Below are 26,652 nucleotides of genomic sequence, written 5' to 3'. Positions count from 1 at the left end.
GAGTAGGAGAGAAGGACAGAGGAAGAGGGAAAAAATCTTAAGCAGAGCTCATGCTCAGTGCAGAGCCAGATGCTGGGCTTGATCCTATGATCCTGAGATCATGACCTGAGCTGAAATCAGGAGTTGGACATTCAACCAACTGAGCCACCCACGTGCCCTATTTTTTGTTCTTATAATTTTTATTTTCCGTGTATCTCTCAAATATTATAGATATTACATAATCCAGTGCTATTAAAAAGTTGTTTTTGGGTCTCTTGGGTGGCTCAGTAGGTTGAGCCTCTGACTTTGGCTCAGGTCATGATCTCACAGTCCATGAGTTTGAGCCCTGCATTGGGCTCTATGCTGGCAGCTCAGAGCCCGGAGCCTGCTTCAGATTCTGTGTCTCCCTCTCTTTCTGCCCCTCCCCTGCTTATGCTCTGTCTCTGTCTGTCTCAAAAATAAAAACATTTAAAAAAATTTTTTAAAGTTTTTTAATGTTTGTTTATTTTTGAGCAGGGGGGTGCGGGGAGGGGCAGAGAGAGAGGGAGACAGAACCCTAAACAGGTTCCAGGCTCTGAGCTGTCAGCACAGAGCCCGACTTGGGGCTCGAACTCACAAACCTAGAGATCATGAGCTGAGCCAACGTTGGACACTCAAGCGACTGAGCCACCCATCCACCCCTATACTTGTTCATTTTGTATCTATTGTAGTTAGACAGCCTGAAACTATGAAAGAATGATTTGAAACATTATCCTACTTGCATAATATGCATTACCATGTTACACACATACACACAGAGAATTGGTTCCTTGTGTCAGAAACAGACTTTCGATTTACAAATTACTTTGTGCCAGTTCCCATTCTCCAAATCACCACAGGGTGAGGGGTGAAAGCATATGATGTCAACCTTATGTATTGCAGGGTATGTATCACAGGAGGGTAACCCCAAAACTATGAAACTGGGAGCTTATATAAGGTGGTTGGCACATCTATCTCTCCAGAGATGGAAAGAAATTGATGTTTGCTCTAGAATATAAATACATACTCTCTGGAAGGAGAAGGTCTCTAGGTTTACAACCCCTGGAATGTAAACAAATGGCTCCAGGGAAGACTGTCTATAAATTTCTCAGAAACGTCCAAGGCATGCTTTTTTCCCTTCAATCATCCTTTACACAGATTGTCAGTAATCTTTGCTCAGTAAGCCCTGAATGTGAGAAAACATGAAAATATTTATGGAGCATTGTTTCCTGACATCTGCAACAAATATATTCATATATTTTTTTCCTTGTGCATTGACTTTTTTTCCCCTAAGTTTCATACATATAAGCAAGCAAAAATAGGTTACTTTCAACAAAATAAAATCAAACTAGGAACATATTTATTCCTTCAAAATGTCAATTACAAAGAAGATAATTGAGAGTTTTTATAATAATTCTTGGGAGAATTGCCATGACTCTAGACTCCTTTATGCATCCAAACTCTCAGTCACATGTTAAAAGCATAAGAAAAATCAGAAATATTTAAAAATATGTTTCGATCTGAAACTGTCTCCTCAGAAATACTAAATGGAGTAACTCTTTATGAATAGGTAACTTTTGTTTTTCCAGCTTATATATACATTTTTTAAAAATAAATTATTCTCCATAATTGGTAGAGAGGTGAAAATAGTATATATTCCTTACATTTTATATGTATAGTTTATCTAGCTTAAAAAGTTATATAGCATTTTAAAAATACTTTTATATTAAGTAAATGGAAAATAGGGACCTACTGTTTTTGGTATTACAATATATAGAAAGGACATGAGAATTTCATTTTTTAAATGAGACCATGAATTAAAGTAGGACAATAAACAATAAAACAATAAAAATTGTTTTTTATTTAGCATATACAACGTGATGGTGTGTTATTTAATATATGTATATATTGTGAAATGATGACCACAATCAAGCTAATTAACACATCCATCACCTCACACCATTTTTTTTCCTTGCTGTTCTGAGAACACTTGAGATCTATTCTCTTAGCAAATTTCAAGTACACAATATAGTATTATTAATTATAGTCACCGTGTTGTACATTATATTCTCAGAACTCATTCATCTTATAAGTGAAAGCCTATACCCCTTGGCCAACATTTCCTCATTTTTCCACACCCCTATCCACCATTTACTCTCTGGTTCTGAGTTTGACAATTTATGAGTCTACATATAAGTGATATCATACAGTATTTGTCTTTCTCTATCTGGTTTATTTCACTTGGCATCATAAGCTCCAGTTTTGGGGCACCTGGGTGGCTCAGTCAGTTAAGCGTCCAACTTAGGCTTTGGTCATGATCTCGCAGTTCGTGGGTTCAAGCCCCACGTCGGGCTCTCTGCTTTGGATTCTGTGTCTACCTCTCTCCCTCATGCTGTCTCTCTCTCGCTCTCTCAAAAATAAATAAACATTAAAAAAGTTTTAAAAAGTAAGCTCAGTTTCACCAACGTTGTTGCAAATATCAAAATTTCTTCCTTTCTTTTTTTTAATGGCTGAATAATATGCACAATAAGGAAGCAATCATAAAATAAAAGGCAACATATAGAATGGGAGAAAATATTTGCAAACCACATCTCTGATGAGGGGTTAATATCCAAAATATATTAGGAACTCATACAACTCAAAAGAAAACATAATTACTGGATTACAAAAAAAAAGGGCAGAGGGCCTGAAGAGACATTTTTCCAAAGAAAACATACAAAGGCATGTACAAAGGTATTGAACATCACTAATGATCAGGGAAATGAAAATTAAACCACAATGAGACATTACCTCACACCTGTTAGGATACTTATTATCTTAATAAACTCTTTACTCTTCAAACCACATAGAGTTTGTTTAAATGTGTTTACATCATAATAAAGAACTAGGATAATTTGTGTAGCAATAAGTTATATTTCCAAAAGTTGCTGGTGTTTATTATACAATAAATGCTAGAAAATATAGAGAGGAGATTTTTCAACAGTCAGAAGTATCAAATATAGTTTTTATCTAATATGTGGAAATCATATATTCTTTATTGCTTATATTTTTATTGACACCTTTCTTCTTAATAGCACTTGCACAGATATATGTGGTTAAGTGTAGCTTCCTCATTAAAAGACACATATGAGCACCCTTTCGCTTTGGTGTATAAAAAGGACACATCAGGTAGAAACCAGCATTTTTGTTACAGATTAGATTAGATTGCAAAGAATTACATGATCTATATTAGTGAGGGGACACTGTAGTGAATAAACTATTAAGGGTAATTCACCACAGGACAAAATACAGATGTATTAACTAAAAAAGTTTTTGCCCTTGTGGACTATTATGAGTGGAATTGTGTGCCCTACCCCTCATATGTTGAAATCCTAGCTCTTAGTACCTCAAAATGTCTCCCTATTTGGAAGTAGGGTCATTGCAGATATTATTAAGGTGAGATCAGACTGGAGTAGGACAGGTCCCTAATCCAACATGACTGGTGTACATATACAAAGGGGAGATTTGGACACGGCCACAGACATAATGAGAATGGCACGTGAACATGAAGATAGAGATTGAGGTGATGCAAAAAGTAATGCCAAAGATGGCCAGCAAACTACCAGTAGCTAGGACAGAGTCATGGAATGGATTCTCCCCACGGCCCTTAGAAAAAACCAACACTGCCAACACCCTGACCTCGGACTTCTAGCCTACAAAACTGTGAGACAATACGTTTTTGTGTTTTAAACCACCTAAATTGTGGTACTTTCTTATGGCAGCCCCAGCAAACTAATACATGGCCTTTGTATCCTTCCTTTCTACAAAGAATCAATGGCAGTCATATTCATTCACATATTCATTCACCTTAGGAAAGAGAAAGGGCACATATTCATTCACCTTAGGAAAGAGAAGATTAAAGGGCCCAGAAAATATAAAGAAGTCAACTGATCTAATCAGATGTTTGGAATCTTAATATAGAATAGAACTTTGAAATCAAAGGTGTTGATTTATAGAGATCTGGGAGACTGAGATTAATGTCATTCTTCTTCTTCTTTTTTTTTTTTTTCTATTCCAAAGCCTGAGTATGATAAAACAAAACCTGATACTTGAACAGAGAGAATTTAAAAGTTTCATCTTCACCCTCAGGACTTGGGAAAAGTCATATATTTGAGAGAGGGTTTCCCAGGTTTGAAAGCAAGACTTAGTCTGCTTGTAGGATAGCTGAAAATTAGGACAGTAGTTTAGTGGACGTCCCCTTCTGTGCATGGTTATTTTGAAAGGGCTCTGCTTTCTACCTTACTAGAAAATTTAGGAAATTCGCCAAACCAAGGAATAAAATGGGGTGACCTAAGGAAGTGCAACACTCCATATAGCATCATACCAGTATCAGAGACTGGCAATCACTAAATAAGCTGTCTAGCTAAGTGCCTGAGAGCAGCCTAGCAGAATTCTGAGCTGCCCACATGATTACAGCCAAATGACACTTCTCTAGAGTATAGTGCAGAAGTAACTGAGAGAAAACAAATAGAATATATATATGCCTTGGGTTTGCATCAAAATACGGATAATGAGGAATTACTAGGAGGCAAGGTTATCACAGAATATGCTAGAAGATAAGAATGCTAAAGGCTATTCAAAGATTGTTCATTTCAGCAGAAGCCTGAGTGGACAGATGCTAATGTATGAGAACCAGATTCCTCCCTTGTAGCTAGGGAGATGATGAAAACAGAAATGTGAAAACTAAAATTGCTTTGCATGCAAAAAGACAGTGGGAAAACAGATAAACAAACATAGAAATTAATGGGCACAGGTGAAGGGAATAAGGTAAATATATTAAAGATACGTATAATATGCATGTATTATATATACATTATCATATTATGCATAATGTATATAATTTATACATATGTATAATATAGGTATCTATGTTATATATTATACATATAAAATGTGCCTAAATATATGTATATGTTATACATATATAATATGTATAGAATATATATTATACACATAATACACATAGTACACATAGTACACATAGTACACATAGTATGTATAGACTGTTAAGATCATAACATACATGATATAATTAGATCATATAGCACATTACCTCTACTTGCTGATCTCATTTGATTTTTGACAACTTATTATCTGATTCTAGTGATCAAGGAAGGTCAGATATGGCTACCTTCATCATATAGCTAAAAACACTAAAAGCTCTGAGAGATTAAGAATATTATTCAATATATATGTAATAAATCACAGGGATGGAACTAGTTACTTTACTTTCCATACAGTGCCATAAAATGATTAGGGTGCATTAAGCATTCTACTCTCTAGGTTGCACTTAGCCCCTGTTTTATCTTCTAAAAGAGAAACCTGATGTTCCTCTAAATATAGTGGATCTGTTTTCTTTTTCCAAATATTGTTGCATCAGATTCAGAGCTAATATTATATGCTTCACCCTTTCTATAAAAAAGAAATTACAGTTTTCCCAGTTAAATTGAAATCCTATGGGAAATAATGAGCATTCTGCATATTCTTTGCCCTGTTATTCAGGTTATGCAAGTTCTTACACTGATCTCTAAAGTTTCTTATAAATGCAATTGTTATCTGATGGCATTAGGCCCAGTACACATGAAGCCATTATGTCAGTCAGCCCTAAACAGCAGTCTCTCAATATGCTAAGTAGCATATAGGGAGAGGAATAACTTGATCCTAAAGTAATACAAAATGGAATCAATGTTTATATTTAACTCAACTTGATTAGAAGATATGAAGAAACTTTTCTGGGCAAGTTACTCTTTGTAATTATGCAGTGGAGTAAAAAATGAACAAGTCACTCAGTAATAACGATGGTGCAAAAGGCATGATGAATAATGGCAGCTAAATTTTTAGAGGATAAAAATGCGCCATGTACTATGCTAAAGTTTCACATGCATTGTGTAACTTAAATGTCATGACACTCCTATGAGATTTTTATCTTTATTATCATACATAGATAGATACATGAGTCAACACAGTTAAGTAACATCTTCAAGTGCTACAGGCCTATTCATTCTTGGACCCAGATTTAAACTTTTGTCTGTCTGACCTCAGGTTCCAAGCTCTTAACAGGCAAAAATCAGTAATTGCATAATCAGTATCACAAATTACTATTTGAAGACATCCCTTTTATTTTTTTCCCCCCAACCATCCAAACATGACTCTCAAGTAATATATTGTCACAAAATTGTATGTTTGATTTGGCCCTTTGTCAAAAGGTAGCTGCCCCACATTAAAAAAAAAAAAAGAAAAAGAAAAAAAAGAGAGGAAAAATTAGCAGTGTCTCTCAAGCCTATTAGTACTGCAAACTTCTTCCTATTAGCTAACATATGAGCCAGCCCTTAAGTTAATGTTTATTTTTACTTTATATCTCAACTTATGAAAATATTTCTGAGCTCTATCCTGTAATAGAAAAATGCAACAGGGGCGCCTGGCTGGCTCAGTGGGTAGAGCACACAGCTCTTGATCTTGGAGTTGTGAGTTCGAGCCCCATGTTGGGTGTAGAGATTATTTAAAAATAAAAAAATCTTTACATAAAAAAAAGGAAAAAAAGAGAAAATGTTACAAAAACTAAGTACTCTAAGTATTCTATTGTAATGAGAAACTCCATCTTACAGACCTTAAGTATTAAAGTTCTGAATAGGATAGAAGACAGTACTGAACACTTAATCCTTAACAAACTCTACATTACAAACTCCCTACAACATCACCCTTACTCATGTGAGGGACCCCTACAAACCAAAGAACTCTGTATCTGTTCCTGGAGGATTGGAAAAAGGCCATTATAAATTTGACAACACTTAAAAGAAGACAACAGACCCTAGACCTGAAAAGGGAAAATCAAAAGCCTGTCAGCACAAATTATTCAGAACTTCTCAAATCCTAGCAGAGTGAGTTGTCTCTGGAGAATCTAAATCCTGAAATTATTTTTAGCTCAAAACCACCACTCAGAATTCTACTCCAATCCCAACAGAAAGGTGTCCTAGCAGATAAAGCACAGGTAGTAGTCTCTCCTTCTAGCGATTGGAGCAAACAGAGAAGTGTGCGATCTCTGTGTGTTTCTAGCCACTGATCCATAACCTTGAAGCATTAGGTTTTAATGCACAAAGACATCTGTCTATTTTCAGTGACATAGGGCTATCTTCCCTAATATTGATTTAAATACCTTTTTCAATGAAAAGAATAATTTATTCCCAAGCCCCTCCCAGGAACATTTCTCATCTGAAGTGACCCATATTTTAAAAGGACTTAAACATCTATTCTTTTAGAAACATCATTTTTCTCTCTTCTTTCCCTTTCTTTTCTTCTTCCTTCCTTTCTTCTCACTTCCTCACTTCCTTCCTTCCTCCCTTCTTTTCTTCCTTTCTTCCTCCATTCCTCCCTCCCCCTTTCTTTCCTTCTCTCCCTCTCTCCCTACTTCTTTTTTTTTTTTATTTTCTGGAGAATAGTTTATCTCATTTATGTTACATGAGGAAGGTGGCTACTAAATATATACTTTTTGTCATGAAAATGAGAACAGCAAATTGTATGGTTTTAAATAAATATGAGTTCATTGAGAAGATACACTCATTTCCTGCTAATTTCAGTGAGACTAGTAGGAGGTCAGCCTAATTCTCGTGGCCATCTGTGGACTCCTGTGATGTGCTGTGAACAGTCCATTCCATTCATACTGACATTGATATACCTTCCATTCTATGGCTGGCAGTGAAATGAATTTCAAAACGTAAGTGTCTGTTTTCTAAAATATATCATCTTAAAATGCACAACTGCTATGACTTCTGCTTTCATATTGTAAGAAAATCTAATTTAAACTTTTAAAGAATGACCATTAACTCCAAACCTAATGAAAAAAAAGAAAGAATGAAAAGAAAACTATAAGAATTGTTTTATCCCTTAGTATATAATTGTAATTGATGTTAACAATAGTTATTAAAACATTGCAAGAGAAATATTTATGAATAGTTTGTGAAAATAAAAATTATTTTTAGTATGATTTCATATTAGACTTGCTTATATTTCCTATTTTCTTAAATTGGTTATTTCTAAATTAATCAGAACATACTGATTCCCAGTCACCTTGTACAAACGAATGTTTACTATAACCATGTGTTCTGTGAAGTATGCATTTCCACAAAGACTGTATTTTTATGGTTTTATAGATAATATAATATAAATAAGTAAGCTCTCAATAAATGCATAATGACTTACAAATAGCCTCAGAAGTGGGGCGCCTGGGTGGCGCAGTCGGTTGAGCGTCCGACTTCAGCCAGGTCACGATCTCGCGGTCTGTGAGTTCGAGCCCCGCGTCAGGCTCTGGGCTGATGGCTCGGAGCCTGGAGCCTGTTTCCAATTCTGTGTGTCTCCCTCTCTCTCTGCCCCTCCCCCGTTCATGCTCTGTCTCTCTCTGTCCCAAAAATAAATAAAAAACGTTGAAAAAAAAACAAAAAAACAAATAGCCTCAGAAGATTTTGCTCAAAATTTTGCTCAATTTTGAAGGAAATTTTAATTACAGGAGCATACTAAAAGCATTCAGATAATTACTGTTGGAAAATATTCCTTTTCCAAAACTAAATAATTCTTACTGGTATTGCCTGAAATTTTACTTTTTTCTAAATATTTTGTTATATGGTTGTTTTTCCTATAGTTTTACCTAACCCCTTAGGTAATACATGTGATTAAAAAATAATAGTAAGTAAAGCACTGTATAAATGCTTATCTGTTTTTTGTACTATTTTGGAAGGACATTTCTTTTTCTTTTTTTAAAGGATTTTTACTTTTTTTTAAAAGTAATCTCTACACCCAACGTGGGGCTTGAACTTATAACCTAAAGATCAAGAGTCGCATGCTCTCCCAATTGAGCCAGCCAGGTGCCCCTGGAAGAATATTTCTGAGGAGTTTGTACTTATAAAGCCACAGCATTATTTACTTTGTATATTGTTCTAAAGAAAATTGACAAAGAAAATCTATCTTTGATCTCAGCGGGAAGCCACCTGACCATTCATAGTGATTAAAGTGTCCTCTTCAGACTTCCATAGGCAGCAGAAAATGCCCAGAGAGAAGGTCATGGGCAGAGATTCTGGCAAATGAACTGACCTCACCTGCCACAACGAACACACAATTGCATAATCCTAGTATTTACACAAACCCTTCTTGTTCTTTGCATAAACTGGTGTTATATTTTTGTGTTCAGTAGCTGTGAATTTGGGCAACTGGTTCTACTAATCTTTCCACAATAGCTTCAGCACTCCCTCTTGTTTCTAATATTATTTTGTTTTTAATTTTTTGTGACCATATTGTTATTGTTAAGTGATCTGGTTTCAGTCCAATTGAAAAGGGAAAGACAAATACAACTATCTGGTACTTTTGAAGCCAGTAGATGTATATCCCTGCTTGATTTAATGGTGCTATAAACTTGGAAGAGTATAGGCACTAGAGATAGGCTCAAATTTTTCCCTACTGTCAAGGAAAGTAGTTATAAGCACACAAAATTTTTGTGCAAAAATAGTCAATAAAATTCCCACCTGTATTATTTTCTTTTCAGAAATTAATAACCATAAGTGAACTCAAAATTATAGAAGGGTATTTTTCATACATGCAGATTAACAGACACAGAATTGCATCATATTAATTACTTTGTTATGCGCAATTATAGTAACCACACCATATATTTAATCTGAGTGACATTTTAGCACTGCTTATAGTACAATATCTATAAAAATTATTAAAATGTTTTCTTGATGGTTAAGCTGTTTAAGAGTCCTCTGATCAATGATACTCTAATAAGGCTAGAAGTGGAAGTTTAAAAAAGGGTGTGTTTTATTGAAGAAAACATTCTTTTAATTTTGGTATATATGTATACATATACACAGATGTATACATATATATTCAAAAGTAAAACATTAATATATTACCAAATATATATTATATATTAGTGTAAGATATATATTTAGTAAAAATATTGGTATTATATATATATATATATATAGAGAGAGAGAGAGAGAGAGTGTGTATATGTGTATATATGTATGTGTGCGTGTGTATGTGTGTTTATATACATACACATATATAGGGAGAGAGAGAATTTGTGAGGGCTTTGTTTGTTTACCTGTGCATGATTAAGAGAGGAAAGGGACAGGGGTAGGAATGATAAATGATAATGGAGGCTTAATATAATTATTGGTAGTCTTAAAGTTTGTTTTATTAATTGTTAAATCTCAGATGAAAATTCAGAAATACTCAGAACAGCCCATCAAGTTGATGATCTAACCTAGCCCCACTCCAGCAATACATGAAAGGCTACATTTTTACCTACTGTAGTTCTTTGACATATTCAGCAAGAAGAGTAATGTATTGATCCTTTTTATTGTGTCATGTTTTGTTATAAATTATAAATAATTTGTCAATTTACTCCTATTTAGACTTTTTTTTTCTTTAGGATTTCACTCCATTGAATTTTCAAGACAAAGAAAAACCTGTACCAGTCCCCTTTCCTTTTAACCAAATCTAATATGTCTGAATGCATTAGTACTCTCTGTTTCCTCCAAAGATAATTGGCAGACATTGATGTCTTTCCTTTTAAGTAACTGCCAAAGAGTACACTAAAAAGCTCTAGGGAATCTAGTAAGCCATTTGTAATGATGTCAATAGGTTCAAATATCACACTAACAATGAATCACTCTTCCATTAACAAAATTATTTCTAAAATTGCCATCATCATTATTTCAATAAATGAACATGTTATATCATTACTGAGGTAGGCTTTTTGATTTCTTTGCAAACATTAATATAAAATGTGATTTTCCCTTTAAACCATGTCCATATAAACTGAGAAAACATTACTAACAATAAATGTAATTGATGCTAAATAATCTACCAAAGCATTTGAAAACAATTTATAAATTTTTTTCTTCTTCTTCTCAGACTAGGGAGGGGAAAGCAAGTAACATTAAGTTGTAGTTATTTTAAAGGACTTTTCTATATCTTTTTCACTTTTAATGAATAATCATATTTAAAGTTCATATATCATAATTTAATCATGCTGGTATTTAAAATAAGTATATAATTATATAAATATATTTGAAAGCTTTAATCCACACAAATGTATCTAATACATTAAATTGCCTACATAATTAAAATAACTTTTCTTAAGATAGAATGTTTATTCCCTATATCGAGATGATAAACTCCATAATTATATAAAATTATTATTTAGGTCTTCACAAAGTAAGATTATTAGAGTTCTTGCTAAACAAAGTTTGATAGTGTGGGCACTGATTAGATACAAGAATAGATTCATTTGTGAAAACAGAGTTGTTTGTATTGGATGCTAGAAAACAGAATACATAGGTCTCAGAAAGTAGAAAATAGAACAAATCCCTTCTCCTTTTCCCTGTCTTTGTTCTTAAGAGTATATTGAAGCTCACCTTCTAAGTTTTTTAAGTTTTTTTGAAAGTTATTTTGAAAGAGAGAGAGAGAGCTAGCAGGGAAGGGGCAGAGAGAGAGAGGGAGCATCCCAAACAGACTCCACACCACCAGTGCAGAGTCCGATGCGGGGCTTGAACTCACAAACTGCAAACCTTGAGATCATGCCCTGAGCTGAAATCAAGAGTCAGATGCTTAACCGACTGAGTCACCCAGGCGCCCCAAGCTCACATTCTAATTCTTAGGAAGAAAAGACTGTAAACTGAGATAATAGTCAAAAAGCATTAAAAGAGACAGGAAATCATCCAAGTAGAGAAAATGCTCAGACTACATATTAAACAAACTTGTACCAGATCAACTGTAATTTCCACTGGACTTCATTCTTATATTCAAGACATTTCAGTTTTCACATATGTTTTTATGAGCACATTACACATGAATTGTTTAGATTAAAGAACCATAAGGCACCCCAAGGACACAGTCTGAGGCAAACTTAGTAGGGACACAACAGGTACTTGATGACTAAATACTAAATACATGACTTATTATCTAAAATGTTCTGTGATAAACAAAGGATTGATGTTTTAAATGGCAAAACAAAACAAAAACACAAAAAGAAAAACCAAATAAAAAAACAATGTAAAAATATAAAGAATTTTAAAAAAAATTTAAAAAATGGGTACATGCTATTTAAAATGTGTATTTTCGAAAACAGTTGTGAGAGTATCTCTGTCCTGTTAGTTTCTTCACTTATAAAATTAAAAACAAATGGCAATTGTTATTTCATCATAGGGATGTTGTGAGGATTAAATTAGCTTATATGTATGAAGTATTTAGTCCAATGATGGAATATGGTAGGAGATCTACTTTGTATTGTTGTTGTTGTTATTATTATTATTATTCTCTGATACCCATTCTGTGTCCTGAGTCAGCATTTCAAGACTAGTAGAACCCGAGTGTATGAAGGCAGAACCTTTATTTCACGTGACAACACTTCAATTCTCCCTTATGAAACAAGCCTGCTAATTAGTTTCCGCTTGTGTGACCTCGCCAGCATCTAAACCTCCAAAACATAAGAAAGCAGCCCATCACTTATGAAGGGTCATAAAATAGAGAGGACAGAAGAATGTTTTTCCAAATGGCTAAGATACAAAGATGTGCATTACTACTTCAATTGTTATAAGCAATGACATGAATCCCACAGATTTTCACTTTTAACATGAGTAACTGACTATTAATCTATTAAGATAATTATTAGCATTATAGACATTTGATATTCATTTCCTAAAAAAAAAAAAAGAAAAGAAAAGAAAAGCAAATAACAGAAAGTTACATTAAAGATTTTATTCAGCATTCTGCTAAGACCAGCTGTCACACAATGCTTGGCAATGTTACAAAGCTCCTATCTGCATGCGCATTCACACAAATATTAAGAGTCCCTCTGCATTTTATGATGCATGTTGCATTTTTTAGTGCAGCATCTGTGTTGTCTTTAGTGTGTTATGACTTTTAATCCTTGAGTTAATATATTTATAAATATGTTGTTCTGATTTGGATTTATTGATTATTTTGTTTCCAGATAAATGTTGCATCTTTAAATATTTTATTAAATTGTTGCCAATGTGATTTCCACAGGAAAATGCATGGACTTAATTTTTACTATGATCTGTTTAAATTTATTTTAAAAAATCAGTAAAAAAGAATACTAGTACATTTCCAGTTGTGATTGTCATAATTAAAGATCAACTGATACTTTTTTAATAGAAATATTTGACACAATATGTAATGATTATTCATAATTCTATGAAATTCCAAAACAATGCTAAGAAAATAATCCTTTTGAAGTTCACATATTCAATCAATATTTTTTTAAATTAATTTTTAATTTTTATTTTTGAGAGAGACAGGGAGAGAGAGAGCGCAAACAGGTAGAGAGAGAGGGAGACACAGAATCCGAAGCAGGCTCCAGGCTCTGAGCTGTCAGCACAGAACCCTATGCGGAGCTTGAACTCATGAACCATGCGATTATGACCTGAGCCAAAGTCGGATGCTCAACCGGCTGAGCCACCCAGGCATCCCATTTTTTTCTTAATTTAAAATGAAGTTAGTTAACACACAGTTTAATAATGGTTTCGGGATCCAGTAAGTCTTATTTAATTATTCAACTGCTGAAAACCTCTGAAATATCTGACATATCTTTGAAAGAGCACTGCAATTACAATCCCAGCTGTGTAGGGGGGCCTGGGTGGCTCAGTTGGTTAAGAGTCCAACTTAGGCTCAGGTCATGATCTCGCGGTCTGTGAGTTTGAGCCCCGAGTCGGGCTCTGTGGTGGCAGCTCAGAGCCTGGAGCCTGCTTTGGTTTCTGTGTCTCCTTCTCGTTCTGCCCCACCCATTTGAGCTGTCTCCCTCTTGCTCTCTCTCAAATATAAATAAACATTAAAAAATACAAAAATAAAAAAGCAATTCCAGCTGTGTAAGATTTTGCAGGTTAATTTGGTTTTCTTTCTGTATTAACTTTTTTATTTGCCTTTTAACTTTAATTTTGGAAATAATCAATACCCAAAGAAGTTGTAAAGATAATACAGAGAAGACTCTTACTCTTCACCCAGTTTCCCCTACTGGTTACATCTTACATAATTATAATACAACATCAAAAATAGAAATTTTGACATTGGAACGATGTATGTGTATAATTCCGTGTCATTTTGTCACAAATGTAGATTTGTGTAATCAATAGCACAGTGTAGATACAGGACTATTCCATGCCCCAGTAATTTCCCTCATGGTTCTTTTTTTTTTAATTTTTTTTTTTAACATTTATTTATTATTGAGAGAGAGACACAGAGCATGAGCAGGGGAGGGGCCGAGAGACAGACACAGAATCCGAAGCAGGCTCCAGGCTCTGAGCTGTCAGCACAGAGCCCGACGCAGGGCTCGAACTCACAAACCGCGAGATCATGACTTGAGCCGAAGTCGGACGCTTAACCGACTGAGCCACCCAGGCACCCCCCTCATGGTTCTTTTTTAATAATCAAACCTGCGCCCAGTTGACCACTTCTAACAGCTGGCAAGACCTAATGTATTTTTCATCTCTATAATTTTGTCATTTCAAGAATGCTATATAAATGGAATCATACGTCGTGCAACTAAGTTTTTCCACTCAACATGTCTTTGAGATCCATACAATTTGTTGCATGTTACTGACAAATAAACACTTATTATTTATCAGTAGTATTTCATGGTATGGATGTACAACAAAGAGATATTTTTATGTTTCCACTTCTTGGCTATTGCAAATAAAACTGTTATAAACAATTATGTACAAGTATCTGTGTGGACGTAGGTTTTCATTTTTCTGAGATAAACTGTAGGAGACCATTTGATAAACGCATATGGGTCATATGGTAAATGCATGTTTAGCTTTAAACAAATTGTGAAAATATTTTCTAGAGTAGCTGTACCACTGAACATGCATCCCACCTGCAATGCATAAGATCTAGTTTATCTGCATCTCATTGCCATTTAATACCGCCACTGTTTCATTTTATTCTGTTAGCTGTTCTAATAGGTTTGTAGTGATGTCTCAACACTGACTTAATTTGCATTTTTTGATGGCTAATGATGTTGAAAAGTTTATCATGTGTTTATTAGCCATGCACATGTACTTATCAATGAAATATTCCTTCGTGTTGCTCTTTGCCACATCTACTGTGAGAATGAAGACCATTCTCAGCAATCAGACTGCTGACATTTCAGAAAATGATGACATCATTCTAAAGGGATGCACTGTTATTGTGAAGGGCCCCAGAGGAACCCTGCAAAGGGACTTCCATCTCATCAATGTAGAACTCAATCTCCTTGGAAAGAAACAGAAGAGGCTCCAAGGTGACAAATGGTGGAAGATGGAAAACAACTGGCTAGTATTGATGCTTTCTGTGGTCACGTACAGAACACGGTCAAGGGCATTACACTGTGCTTCTGTTACAAGATGAGGCCTGTGTATGCTCACTTCCCCATCAATGTTGTTATTCAGGAGAATGGTTCTCTTATTGAAATCCAGAATTTCTTGGGTGAAAAATACATCTGCAGGGTTCAGCTGAGGCCAGGTGTTGCTTGTTCAGTATTTCAAGCCCAGAAAGAGGAATTAATTCTTGAAGGAAATGACACTGAACTTGTATCAAACTCAGCTGCTTTGATTCAGCAAGCCACAACAGCTAAAAACAAGGATGTAGAAAATTTTTGGAAAATCTATGTTTCTGCAAAGGGAACAGTTCAGCAGGCTGATGAATAGATGTAAGTTGTCCAGCTACAGAAACAGCAAGATGCCGGATAACTTTTCAGACTTATTTGTGGTATTTTAAAGATATAATAATCTCTGCTGATTGGGGCTTTTCTTAAACCAATAATCCTTTCCAACTATTTGGCAAGTAAACCACTCAAAAGTAAATTGTAGTGTGTTAAGAACAATAACAGAAGGAATAGGAGTTTTTCTAGCAAAACTTCATAGGAGGAAAAAAAAATATTCCTTCATGTCTCTTGCACATTTTCTATTTGGACTTGTTTGACTTTCGTACTGTTGGGATACGTACTGTTGGATACGTTTGACTTTTGTATATATACGTATATATATACACAAATATGTAAATATATATCAGTCATATATATATATAATATATAGTTATATATATCATATATGTTTCCTTTGTTGTTTATGTGGTTTGCAATTGTTTTGTCCCAGTCTATATCTTGTCTTTTAATCTCTTTCACTGGGTTTTCTGCACAGTAAAATTTTTATTTTGATGAAGCCCTGTTTATCAGTTATTATTTTTTATTGATTGTGATTTTAATGTTATGTATAAAAACTCTTCATCAAGTCTAGATCATCAATTTTTACTACTTTATCTTCTAGAATTTTTTACTGACTTTGTCCGGTTTTGAAGTCAGGTAATACTGGATTTACAGATTTAGTAAGCAAAGAGGTTTTCTTTTTTTTTTTCTTTTCTATTTTCTGGAAGAAATGATATGGAATTGGTTTTTAATTCTTTTAAAATATTTTGTAGAATTCTCCAGGGAATCACCAGAGCCAGATTTCTTTTTAGGGAGTTCTAAAAATTATGGTTTCTATGTGTTAATAGTCATAAGGCCATGAAATTATCTATTTCATGTTGGATGAATTGTGTTAGTTGCACTTTTCAAGGAATTGGCCCATTTCATCTACATTGTCGAATCTGGATATGTAGAGATACTATTATTCCCTTATTATCCTTTTCATGCCTGTGTTGTCTGTAGTGTCCTTGTCATTGTTTCCTCTCTCTTTCTGTTTTTGTTTTGTTTTGTTTTTATTTGTTTTCTGATCAGACTTCCTAAAGGCTTATCACTCTTACTGATCTTTTCGAAGAGCTTTTCCTTCATGTTTATGTGTGTGTGTGTTTTAATAATCTTTATTTATTTATAGTGATTTTCATAGACCATACTGTAATGCCATCCTAGCAACAACATTTTGTGGGACTGGATGAATACCTCTAATGCCATCAACAATTATTATCCTGTGTAATGCATCACAGCTAGATGTATTATACCACATTCTATATCATAATAATGAAGGTCTATATTTTTCTTAATTATTCTGTCACATTTTTAAGTCACAGTAAAAATAAAATATTATATCAATAAATGGGACTTTTTCACACAGCAGAAAACATGATAAAAAATTTTTATACAACTCTCTCAGTATATTTAACTAATGTTTTGATTTATAAAATTACAAGTTTCTTTCAGCTATTTGCTGCCCTTTTTTGTAAAGATCTCAAGTATTTCTGATGAATAGTAATTCTACCAGTGTCTACCTTATGTCCTTTTAAATATATGTTAAGGGTATAATATTGTGCAGAATATCATTTTTAAGATTACTATTAATAATCATAGTGATTATAATGATTTAAAACTTAGTTACACAGAATTGCAATTGAGACTGAATTTAAATGAGAGAAATATCAATGTTATAATATTAACCTGTTTCATTTTCTGTGACAATAAAATATGGATCTTTGAAAAATTTGTATTAATTTATATATCCTCTGTACTATTTGTTTCAAAAAATAACCCATTTAATTCCTTTTTAGAAAACAAATTAAATACAGGCTGGCAACTTTATGTGCTATTTTGTTCTTATGTGAATTCAAACCGTTGAGTCATAAACTCTTGAAAAACTGTGCCTATAATAGAATGCTGCCAGCAAGATCTGCTATATTTAAGCTTTAAATAATAATGATAAAGTTAAATAATAGGTTGCGTGTGCATCTTGAGTTTAAAAGAACTCTTAACTTTCAGTGCTAGATGATGAACATTTCCATTATTCTCAATGAGTTGGAGAAATAAGAAATCTTGTAGCAATCACATTGTAAAACCTTTAGATTTTTGTCCATGTGTTGAAAGCTTTAAGTTTCACATAAATAATTACATGTATAGCCTCTAAGTCATAATCTTATTGGGTGGTAATAGTCATTGATGCAGTTTCTAAAAAAAAAAAATCAAAAGCTCAAAAGCTCGTTTGTTTTCTCTCTAGAGCAGACGTTTTCATTATCAAATTTCTGTGACAATTTAAAACACCAGTACATTTTAGGTTTCAAACCACAAAGTGGAATAGGAAGATAAAGCAGCTAGCTAATTCAATCAAGACTTTTCCCATTGAGATCTGTTTAAGATTCTATTTTTTTCCCCACTTTAACTGAGTGTGAGAAATTTTCCAGAGCTATTTGCATTATAATAGAAGTTTGGATAAATGCTTAATTCTCTGCTTAGTTTGTATTTGGAGAAAGAAGCTTGAGGATCATAAGGCCACTAACTAAAATGTAGGACCAGCTGTGACTTACAAGGACACCTGCTAGGAACCACAGATATACTTAAACTGGGGAGATTGGATTTGTAGGTGGCTTTGCCCAAGTGGAGTGAGGGAGATACTCTGGTATTACAGATCCAGCAAATTATATTGATTCTATGACAAATCACTGGCATTAGGAATAACACAACAAAACACAAGAAAATACAATTTTAAAAAGATAAACAAGAACCATGTTAAGTATCACTCTTCACAAAGTAAATTATTTAGCAAAATTGCTAAATACAGTATCTACCCATAACATCAGGCTTTTTATTTCTATATACTAGCAATGCACTAGAAATTAAAATAAAAGTTACCATTGATAATAGCATCAACATATAAAATCATTAGGGTTAAATCTGACAAAATACCTTCAAATTTTATAGGCTAAAATCAAAAGGTTGACGAAGATATCAAGAAATAGAGGGGTGTACTGGATCATGTGTTGAGTAGAATCCATTTTCTTAAGATGCTAGTTTTCCAAAAGTATTCCATCAAAAATGCAATCCCACTCATAGTATGGTTTTTTCATATCTAGCTTCACATCCATCTCCACTATGTACTTGTATTTTATCCACACTGACTTTCTTTTAGTCCTGCAAAATTGCCATGATTCTTATACTTGGGCTTTTTCCACCCCTGCATGTCATATCCTTGCCTGTTAACTTGTAATCCTTATTATCTCTACTAAAATATAATTTACTCATCGTAGTTTTTGCTACTCCTTCATGCTAGTCATGCATTCTATTACAGACTTTCATGAAATTCTGTATATTTTCTTCATTGCACTTCTAATTCTTGTTATTTTACATCTAAGTTAATATTCCTCTCTTCCTCTAGACTGTAAGTTCTATTAGTAGAAGACATTTTTTTTTTGGCCATTGTATTCTCATATAGTATACAGTCAAACTCAACATAAGGATTCCAAAAATATAGCTGAAGTAAGAACTGAGTAGATCAAACTTGCCCTCTATTAGAGATATACATATGCACATATACACAAATAACGTGCACACATGTATACATACATAAATACACCCGCATGGGATCTGATGTAAAATTTGCCTTATATCTGTAGCAATGTAACAAATTAAGGTATCTGGTAGGAACCTGTATTCTACAGTTGCAGTGTTATAGGTGAAGGTTTTGTTTTATATCCTTTATTATAACATTTTTACTGACCTAGATAAAAGTAAATTAGAAAATAACTTGGAATAATAATAAATTATTTTCAAATACATATTAACTATGCAAAAGAAAACACTTCATACAAAATCTATTAGTGTATTCCTTTGGCAGAATTTGTATGTTTTTTCTGGCCTCGCTAAGGACACTTAAATGTGAATCCATTAGAATTTGGACTGGTGATAGTGCCCATCGCCCCTGATAAATTGTTTTATGTGACAAGAATAAGAATTCTTTGTGAATCCAAGGAACTTTAGAAGCCCTTATAATCTAAGTTAACTATCTGTTTGTTTTATTTTGTTCTCTGATTCAAAAGTCTTACAATGGCAAACTCAATGAGGGGGTTAGTTTCAGTAGAAATAACTCCCAAGAGCTATTTTTTTTCTGCCTTCTTTTCTTCCTGTTCCCACTACTTGTCTTCTAACACTATTATTTTTTCCCTTTCTTAAATATTCCCTTATTATTTTTATCCTTTATTTCTGTTTCTTACACACTTTGATTTCAATATCCTTTTCAATATTAAGTTGTGAACAAGATTACAACCATTTAACAAAATTTAGAGAATAAAATTCTTGTTGTGTTGGACTTACATCATCAGTAAGTTGTGGTGAGGCTTGTTACAGAGTTCCAGGCCAATTTTTTTAAACTGTCTGTTGTAAATAAAAGCCATTCTAAAAAGTTATCTTAATATTTCAGTGACCAGCTTTTTAAGCTTCACTAACAAGTCTTTAAAACATTTATTAAATGTTGTTCTCAGTCTATTGATCAGTGCTGTTTCCCTTGTTGATTAATCTGGACAGGCTTTAAAAAGCTCTTTGAAGAAAAATAGACTTGGGGGACAAAATGAGCTTGATTCACAAGTTGATACTGTTGGGGGATATAAAAACAATCTTTAAGTCAGGATACTGTTTGTGAAGATTCAGTGATGATCTGAGATATGGTTCTAAACCAATTTTGTTTTAGAATAATGGTTATTTCAGTAATACCTGTATGATACCTGGAACAAAATGAATATAATATCTTCACATTCTCAAATTCATTATATTGGAACTGTGACTTGATGTTTTTATTTGATTTAATCTCAAATGTTCTAAAATACACAGCACAAAAAATATGAGCAATCATTTCAATTGCTCTCACTTGTTGCATCTATCTGCAATAATGGAAGCAACTTAATCATTCATTTTCCCTATTTAGACAAACACGGATTTTATTTTATTTTATTTCATTTATTTTTTTGGCTTATAGTATCTTGCAAAGATTTGTTTGTGAAATTAAAAAAATAAAATAAATATCAATCTTGTACTTTAAGTTAGGTTCTATTATACATTCTTCGCATATATCATTTCACTTACTCATCATAGCAAACTCAGTACATGTTCTCCAATATTTCTCCATCTGAAAGTTGACAAAATGAAGACAAACAATGTACTGGTTACTGTCAAAAGTCACACAACCTGAAAGTGGCAGATCAAGGAGTCATATCAAACAATTTGAATCTAATAAGATTGGATTCTCTTAAGTGCTATACTGTAATGCCTCTCCCCAAAATGTTACTATATCTTTGATGATAAACATCAGTTAGGAATAAATGGAAACCTTTCTAATTAATATTTTCAGTTACACTTTTAAGGGAAAAAGAATGGTGAATCTGTACTGCTACATAAATATTTCCCTGAATAATAAGGATAAACTAATCCTTTACTGAAGCTGAAAATATCTTTCTTCAATGTCTCATCAAACTTGAGATTTTTTAAAAAAAGTTTAACCTTTATTTATTTTTGAGAGAGAGAGAGAGAGACTATGAGCAGGGAAGGGGCAGAGAGAGAGAGGAAGACACAGAATCCGAAGCAGGCTCCAGGCTTTGAGCTGTCAGCACGGAGCCCGACGCGGGGCCAAACCCACAGACGGTGAAATTATGACCTGAGCCGAAGTCAGACACCCAACTGACTGAGCCATCCAGGTGCCCCACAAACTTGAGATTTTTAACAATTTAAAAAGTAGATGATGTTTTTGCTGATCATTGTACCTGGTTTAGAAGAATATGGATTTACGTTATCTGATCATGGTCTCACAACATCACATTTTTCCATATTGTCTACCAACCCATCAACTTTTTCTTACTAGAATTCACTGAATGGAACAATTAATATTCATTTCCTCTCAACATTTTCCACTTCCTTTAATGATCTGCCTTGACATCTATTTATCTTTACTGCTTCAGTTCAATGTTAATGACTTTTATAGGTATATTTGTTAACTTGATGTTCTATATATCAAACTTAATTTTACATACAGAGCAAAACTGTGAAAATTTTAAAACTAAAAACCAAACAAATGCGAAACACAGCTCAAAAAGAATAGCATTCTCTCATAATGGCTCTAGAATAAACTCAATGGAGATGCCCCCTAATGTACTTCCATATCCTTCAGTTTGATAAGACATCAGTTCTTATCTCTTCTGTCATAGTTACTAGGTTCTAATAGGAATTTTGTTTACTATAGAGTTAATATTTATACCAAAATGAGAACTGCCATCATAATTCATAGGTCATGTGTAAATTATTTACACTGAATTTAGATAATGATAAAAGAAAGCAATATATGAGAACTAGAGAGAAAGATACAGCCGCTCATTTAGTCATTCATTAAACATTTTTTAAAAATAAGCATACAAGTTTAGAACTTTTGACCATTTATAGCTTTTGATTTTTGTTTTCTTATTGTTGACTTTTAAGCATTTTGTATATTTTGTATACAAATATTTTTATCAGCTAATGTGAGATTGGTCACAGTTCTAAATTCTGAACTTTGTAGAGATAAATAGTAAGAGAGAAAAGGAGTGAGTGAGTGAGAAAGGGAGAGAGAAGAGTGAACACAAATAATTAAAATACATATCAAAAACACTAAAATTGGGGCACCTAACTGGCTCAGTTGGTGGAGCTTGTGAGTTTTGATCTTGGAGTCATGAGTTCAAGCCCCGTGTGGGGCATAGAGATTACTTAGAAAAAATAAAATTAAATTAAATTAAATAAAAACAGACTTTGAGTTAAAATATATATTTTAACTCAATAATAAAAAATAAATATAAAATATATAAACTTATATGAACTAGATATATTAATAGAAATGTGTAAGTTCACAAAATGGCATAAAAAGAAATATAAAAAATAGATGAATATTAAGAAATTGAAGTGAAATTCAGGAGTTTTTCTCTCTAAAAAAACTAGCCCCAAAGGATTCTTTTGATTAAGTTCTATAAACCTTCAAGTAGTAAGTAGTTAATTTCTACCCCATATTTTTTTCCAGAATTAAAAAAAAGAAAGTTATGCAGAAAATTTTATGAGGCAAGAGTAATATTAAATCTAAAACCAGGTATCAGCCATAAAAGAAGAGACTAGCATAATCCAATTTCATTTATAAATTATAAATAAACTTATCAAAAGTGAATGAAATATTAGTGAATCAGATCCTATTAACTTAAAAAAAGCACAGTCAAATAAATTTTAGTTATTGTTAGGGACTGCACAGTGTTCTTTCACAATTCATATGTTTGAAGTGATGGTATTTGGAGATAGGGCCTTTAGGAAGGTAGTTAAGATTAAATGACATCATAAGGGTGAAGCCCTAATCCCTTAAGATTGCTGTCCTTATAACAGGAGGACACATCAAGGAACTTTCTTTAAGCATATACAGGCAAACGGCCACATGAGGACACAGTGAGAAAATGGTTCTTCAAGCCAGGAAGAGAAGTGTCATCAGAAGTCACATTTGCTGGCACCTTGATAATAGACTTTTAGTCCCAGAACTATAAGAAAAAAAAATGTCTGTTGTTTAAGACATTCAGTCTGTATTTTCTCACACAGCCTGAACTGACCAATGCAGCTTGGAATGCAAGAATGGTTCAATGCTAGAAAATATATACAAATAAATCCCCACATCAACAGAAAAAAGCAATCAATAAAGAATAAAAAGCTTCCGAAGATTCATAACTTATTTACAATAATAAATATTAGGCAACTAGGAATAAAGGATATTTCTTTAATGTGTGAGAATTTATATACCACAAACTTCTGACAAAGGTATCTTTAATGGAGAAGAAAATTAAACAATGTCTTTAAGTTTGGGAAAGAGACAGGATACTCACTATCACTGCCGTGCACTAACAGAGGAAGGGATGACTTAGCCAATGCAATAAATCAAAAACAAAACAAACAATACACAAAACAAAACAAAATACAAGCCATAAGAATTAAAGGAATCTGAATGAAAGAGGTAAAACTCTCATTTTGGGCAGGTGACACCATCATTTACTTTGAAAAGCCACCAGCATCAGTAAATTATTAAAATAAATAAGATAAGTCAGGAAGGTTGAGAAATAACAGAATATAAAAGTCAATAGCATTCTCTAAAAATAAGTAAATGTAATTCATGGAGTGATAAATACCAGGCAGTGGTATTTAAAATATTTAAAAATAAGAAACCATTCATAATAGTTTCTTACTTAACAATAAGAAACCATTCATAATAGTATAAAAATTATGAAATATCTAGGAATTAATCTAGTAAAAAATGCACAAGAGGTTTAAAGAAATTTAAAACTCAAGTAATATAAAAAATATTGATAAATATGTAGATATTCCAAGTTGGAATGATTTAATATATATATACCTGTTCTCTCCAAATTAATATATTAAGAATCAAATTAATAAACAAGGTTGGGCTTTTGTATGGAAATAAAGAAATTTAAAAATTAATATGAAAGAAAAAGCTTTGTATATCACAATACAGCCTACTCCATTAATAAAACACTCATAATTCTTTGAGGATAAAACTCCCCATGTTGAACATCTTTAGACTAAGACCTTTCAGACTCTTAGAAATCCTCTAGCATTTAAGAAGGGGTGCAAGGTACCACTTCAAATTTTTCAAAGGTCCCATCCTAGGGTCTTCTAGATACATGCCTAATATGATCTTTGGTGCCAGACCTGGTTTGTTTTGAGAATCATTTCCTGGCTAGTAAGACTGAAAGAGAAACACTTTTGTTTTTATTTTTCAATCTAGTAACTGTAGGACCTTTGATATTCTCTCTCAATTCTGTTTACAAACTGAAAAGATTGTAAGTTGTAAGTAAAGAACTTAGCGTTTCTCAGCCAGGAGTGATTTCCCCTTTTGGAGACACTTGGCAATGTCTGGAGACTTTGTTGGTGTCACAACTGGGGGTGGGGTGTGACTGACACCTAGTGGGTAGAAACCAGGGATCCTGCTAAATATGAACAGGACAATCCCCTACAACACACACTTATCTTCCCAAAATGTCAATGGTGTTGATGTCAAAAAAATCTGATTTCAACTCATCTTTCTCTTCCTGTACCTTAACATAGACAGCAGAAAGAATTCAACTGACATTTTCACATTTTGCATAGATATCCAATATCTAAGTTCCATTAGTTCATTAGGTACCTTTTCTAATTTCCAAGTTATTGCATGCAGGTGTTAGATTTAATTACTCTGCTACTATATATCATGGATTGCCACATTTTCAAACTACTTTATCAGTTTCCTTATGACATTTTTTTCTGCCCATGTTTTAGGCTTTCCTTACAGCAATACTCTACTTTCAGGTACCCATTTCTATATCAGTTATCCTACATTGCATTAAAATCAAAACAATTGGGACATCTGGGTGGCTTAGCTGGTTAAGCATCTGACTCTTGGTTTCTGTGCAGGTCATGATCTCATGGTTCATGAGATCTCATGATCTCATGGTTCATCTCATGATCTCATGTTTCTCATTGAGGCCCCTACTGGGCTCTCTGTTGACAGTGTGGAGCCTGCTTGGGATTCTCTCTCTCTCTCTCTCTCTCTCTCTCTATCTCTCTCTCTCTCTCTCCCTCTCTCTCTACCCGCCCCCTGCTCATGCTCACTCTCTCTCTCTCTCTCTTTCTCTCTCTCTGTCTCTCAAAATAAATAAATAAACATTGAAAAACATAAAACAAAAACAATAAAAACACCCCAATAATGACTCAAAACAGCAACTTAATTTCATTCGTAATTGAACTTGATTAAGTTGGGCATCTCCTTGGGCAATCTCAGCTGGGTCTACTCATGTATCTGCAACACCTTGCATGTCATTTATTCTGGTTCTGCTTCTGTGAGTTGGCTTGCTGCCATTTGGGGTGATTCTGGTGACTAGACTATATATCCCTCATAATTCATAAGGCTAGTTTAGCCTTGCTCATATGGCAAAGTATCCAAAACATCAATAGAACAAGCCATAATGCACAAATGCTTTAATAGCCTTAGCTTGCATCACATTTGTTATTGTCCCGTTGACCAAAGCAAGTCACCAGGCTAGCACAAATACAAGGGTTAGAGGATACCAGGTATTTACAAAGCATGGGTAAAGCAAGGGGAAGCATCTGTAGCCATTTTTGAATTTACCACATTTTTTTATCCACAAATATTTGCAAGAACTATGTCACAGATATCCATGATGGGACCTATATGTTGGTATGTAATGAATTGTAATTATAGTAACGAGAGGTTAAAGGATTGTGGAGTTCCCACCTTTAATGGAGCACATATATAAAATATTTGAAATACATGTCATATGTGATGAGTACCATGCGGTAGCTAGAAGCAGTGATGAGATGTACATATAACAATATTGATCATTTTTAAAAACAGAGTGCTGAGAGAAAAACAAAAAGTGAGAAACAGAAATCTGTTATGATAGATCTACGTAAGTCAGTAATCAATACTTACTTTACAGGCATGCACACACACACCAAAGGTACATCTTAGACCCAATGGAATCTTTGACCGTGGTCTGGACTACAGGGAACAGAATAAGAACACGGAGAAAGGGCAGGTTTAGGAGTTTGTACGTAAGGTCCTGCATAGTGCATGGCCTGGCTTCTTTCTGCCCCTCCAGCTTCACTTCACATCTTTCTTGATTTCTTGAAACTTTACAAGTTTCTTCCTTGAACTTGCATTTTAACCACACTGGCTTTCAAAAGAGCCATGTTCCTTAAACCCCTTGGTTCTTTCACTTGATATACACCTCTTTTTCTAGTTGACTTCCACTTATTCTTCAGTCTTCTTCAGATCTCAACACAAATACCACTTCCTCCGGGAA

General features: G+C 33.7%; 1 protein-coding gene across 1 annotated transcript; it reads left to right on the top strand.

The window, feature by feature from the left end:
• Nucleotides 1-15,162: 15,162 nt before the first annotated feature.
• On the top strand, nucleotides 15,163-15,752 carry LOC109268893 (60S ribosomal protein L9-like). The gene is given in 2 exon segments (XM_053897596.1): nucleotides 15,163-15,343; nucleotides 15,346-15,752. Coding segments are annotated over 2 exon segments (573 nt in total). The 3' UTR covers nucleotides 15,738-15,752.
• Nucleotides 15,753-26,652: the final 10,900 nt, after the last annotated feature.

This window comes from Panthera pardus, unplaced genomic scaffold (assembly GCF_024362965.1).
Source record: "Panthera pardus isolate Hobbes unplaced genomic scaffold, ASM2436296v1 HiC_scaffold_8, whole genome shotgun sequence".
Classification (NCBI taxonomy): domain Eukaryota; kingdom Metazoa; phylum Chordata; class Mammalia; order Carnivora; family Felidae; genus Panthera; species Panthera pardus.
This window is presented reverse-complemented; position numbering and strand designations above follow the sequence as displayed.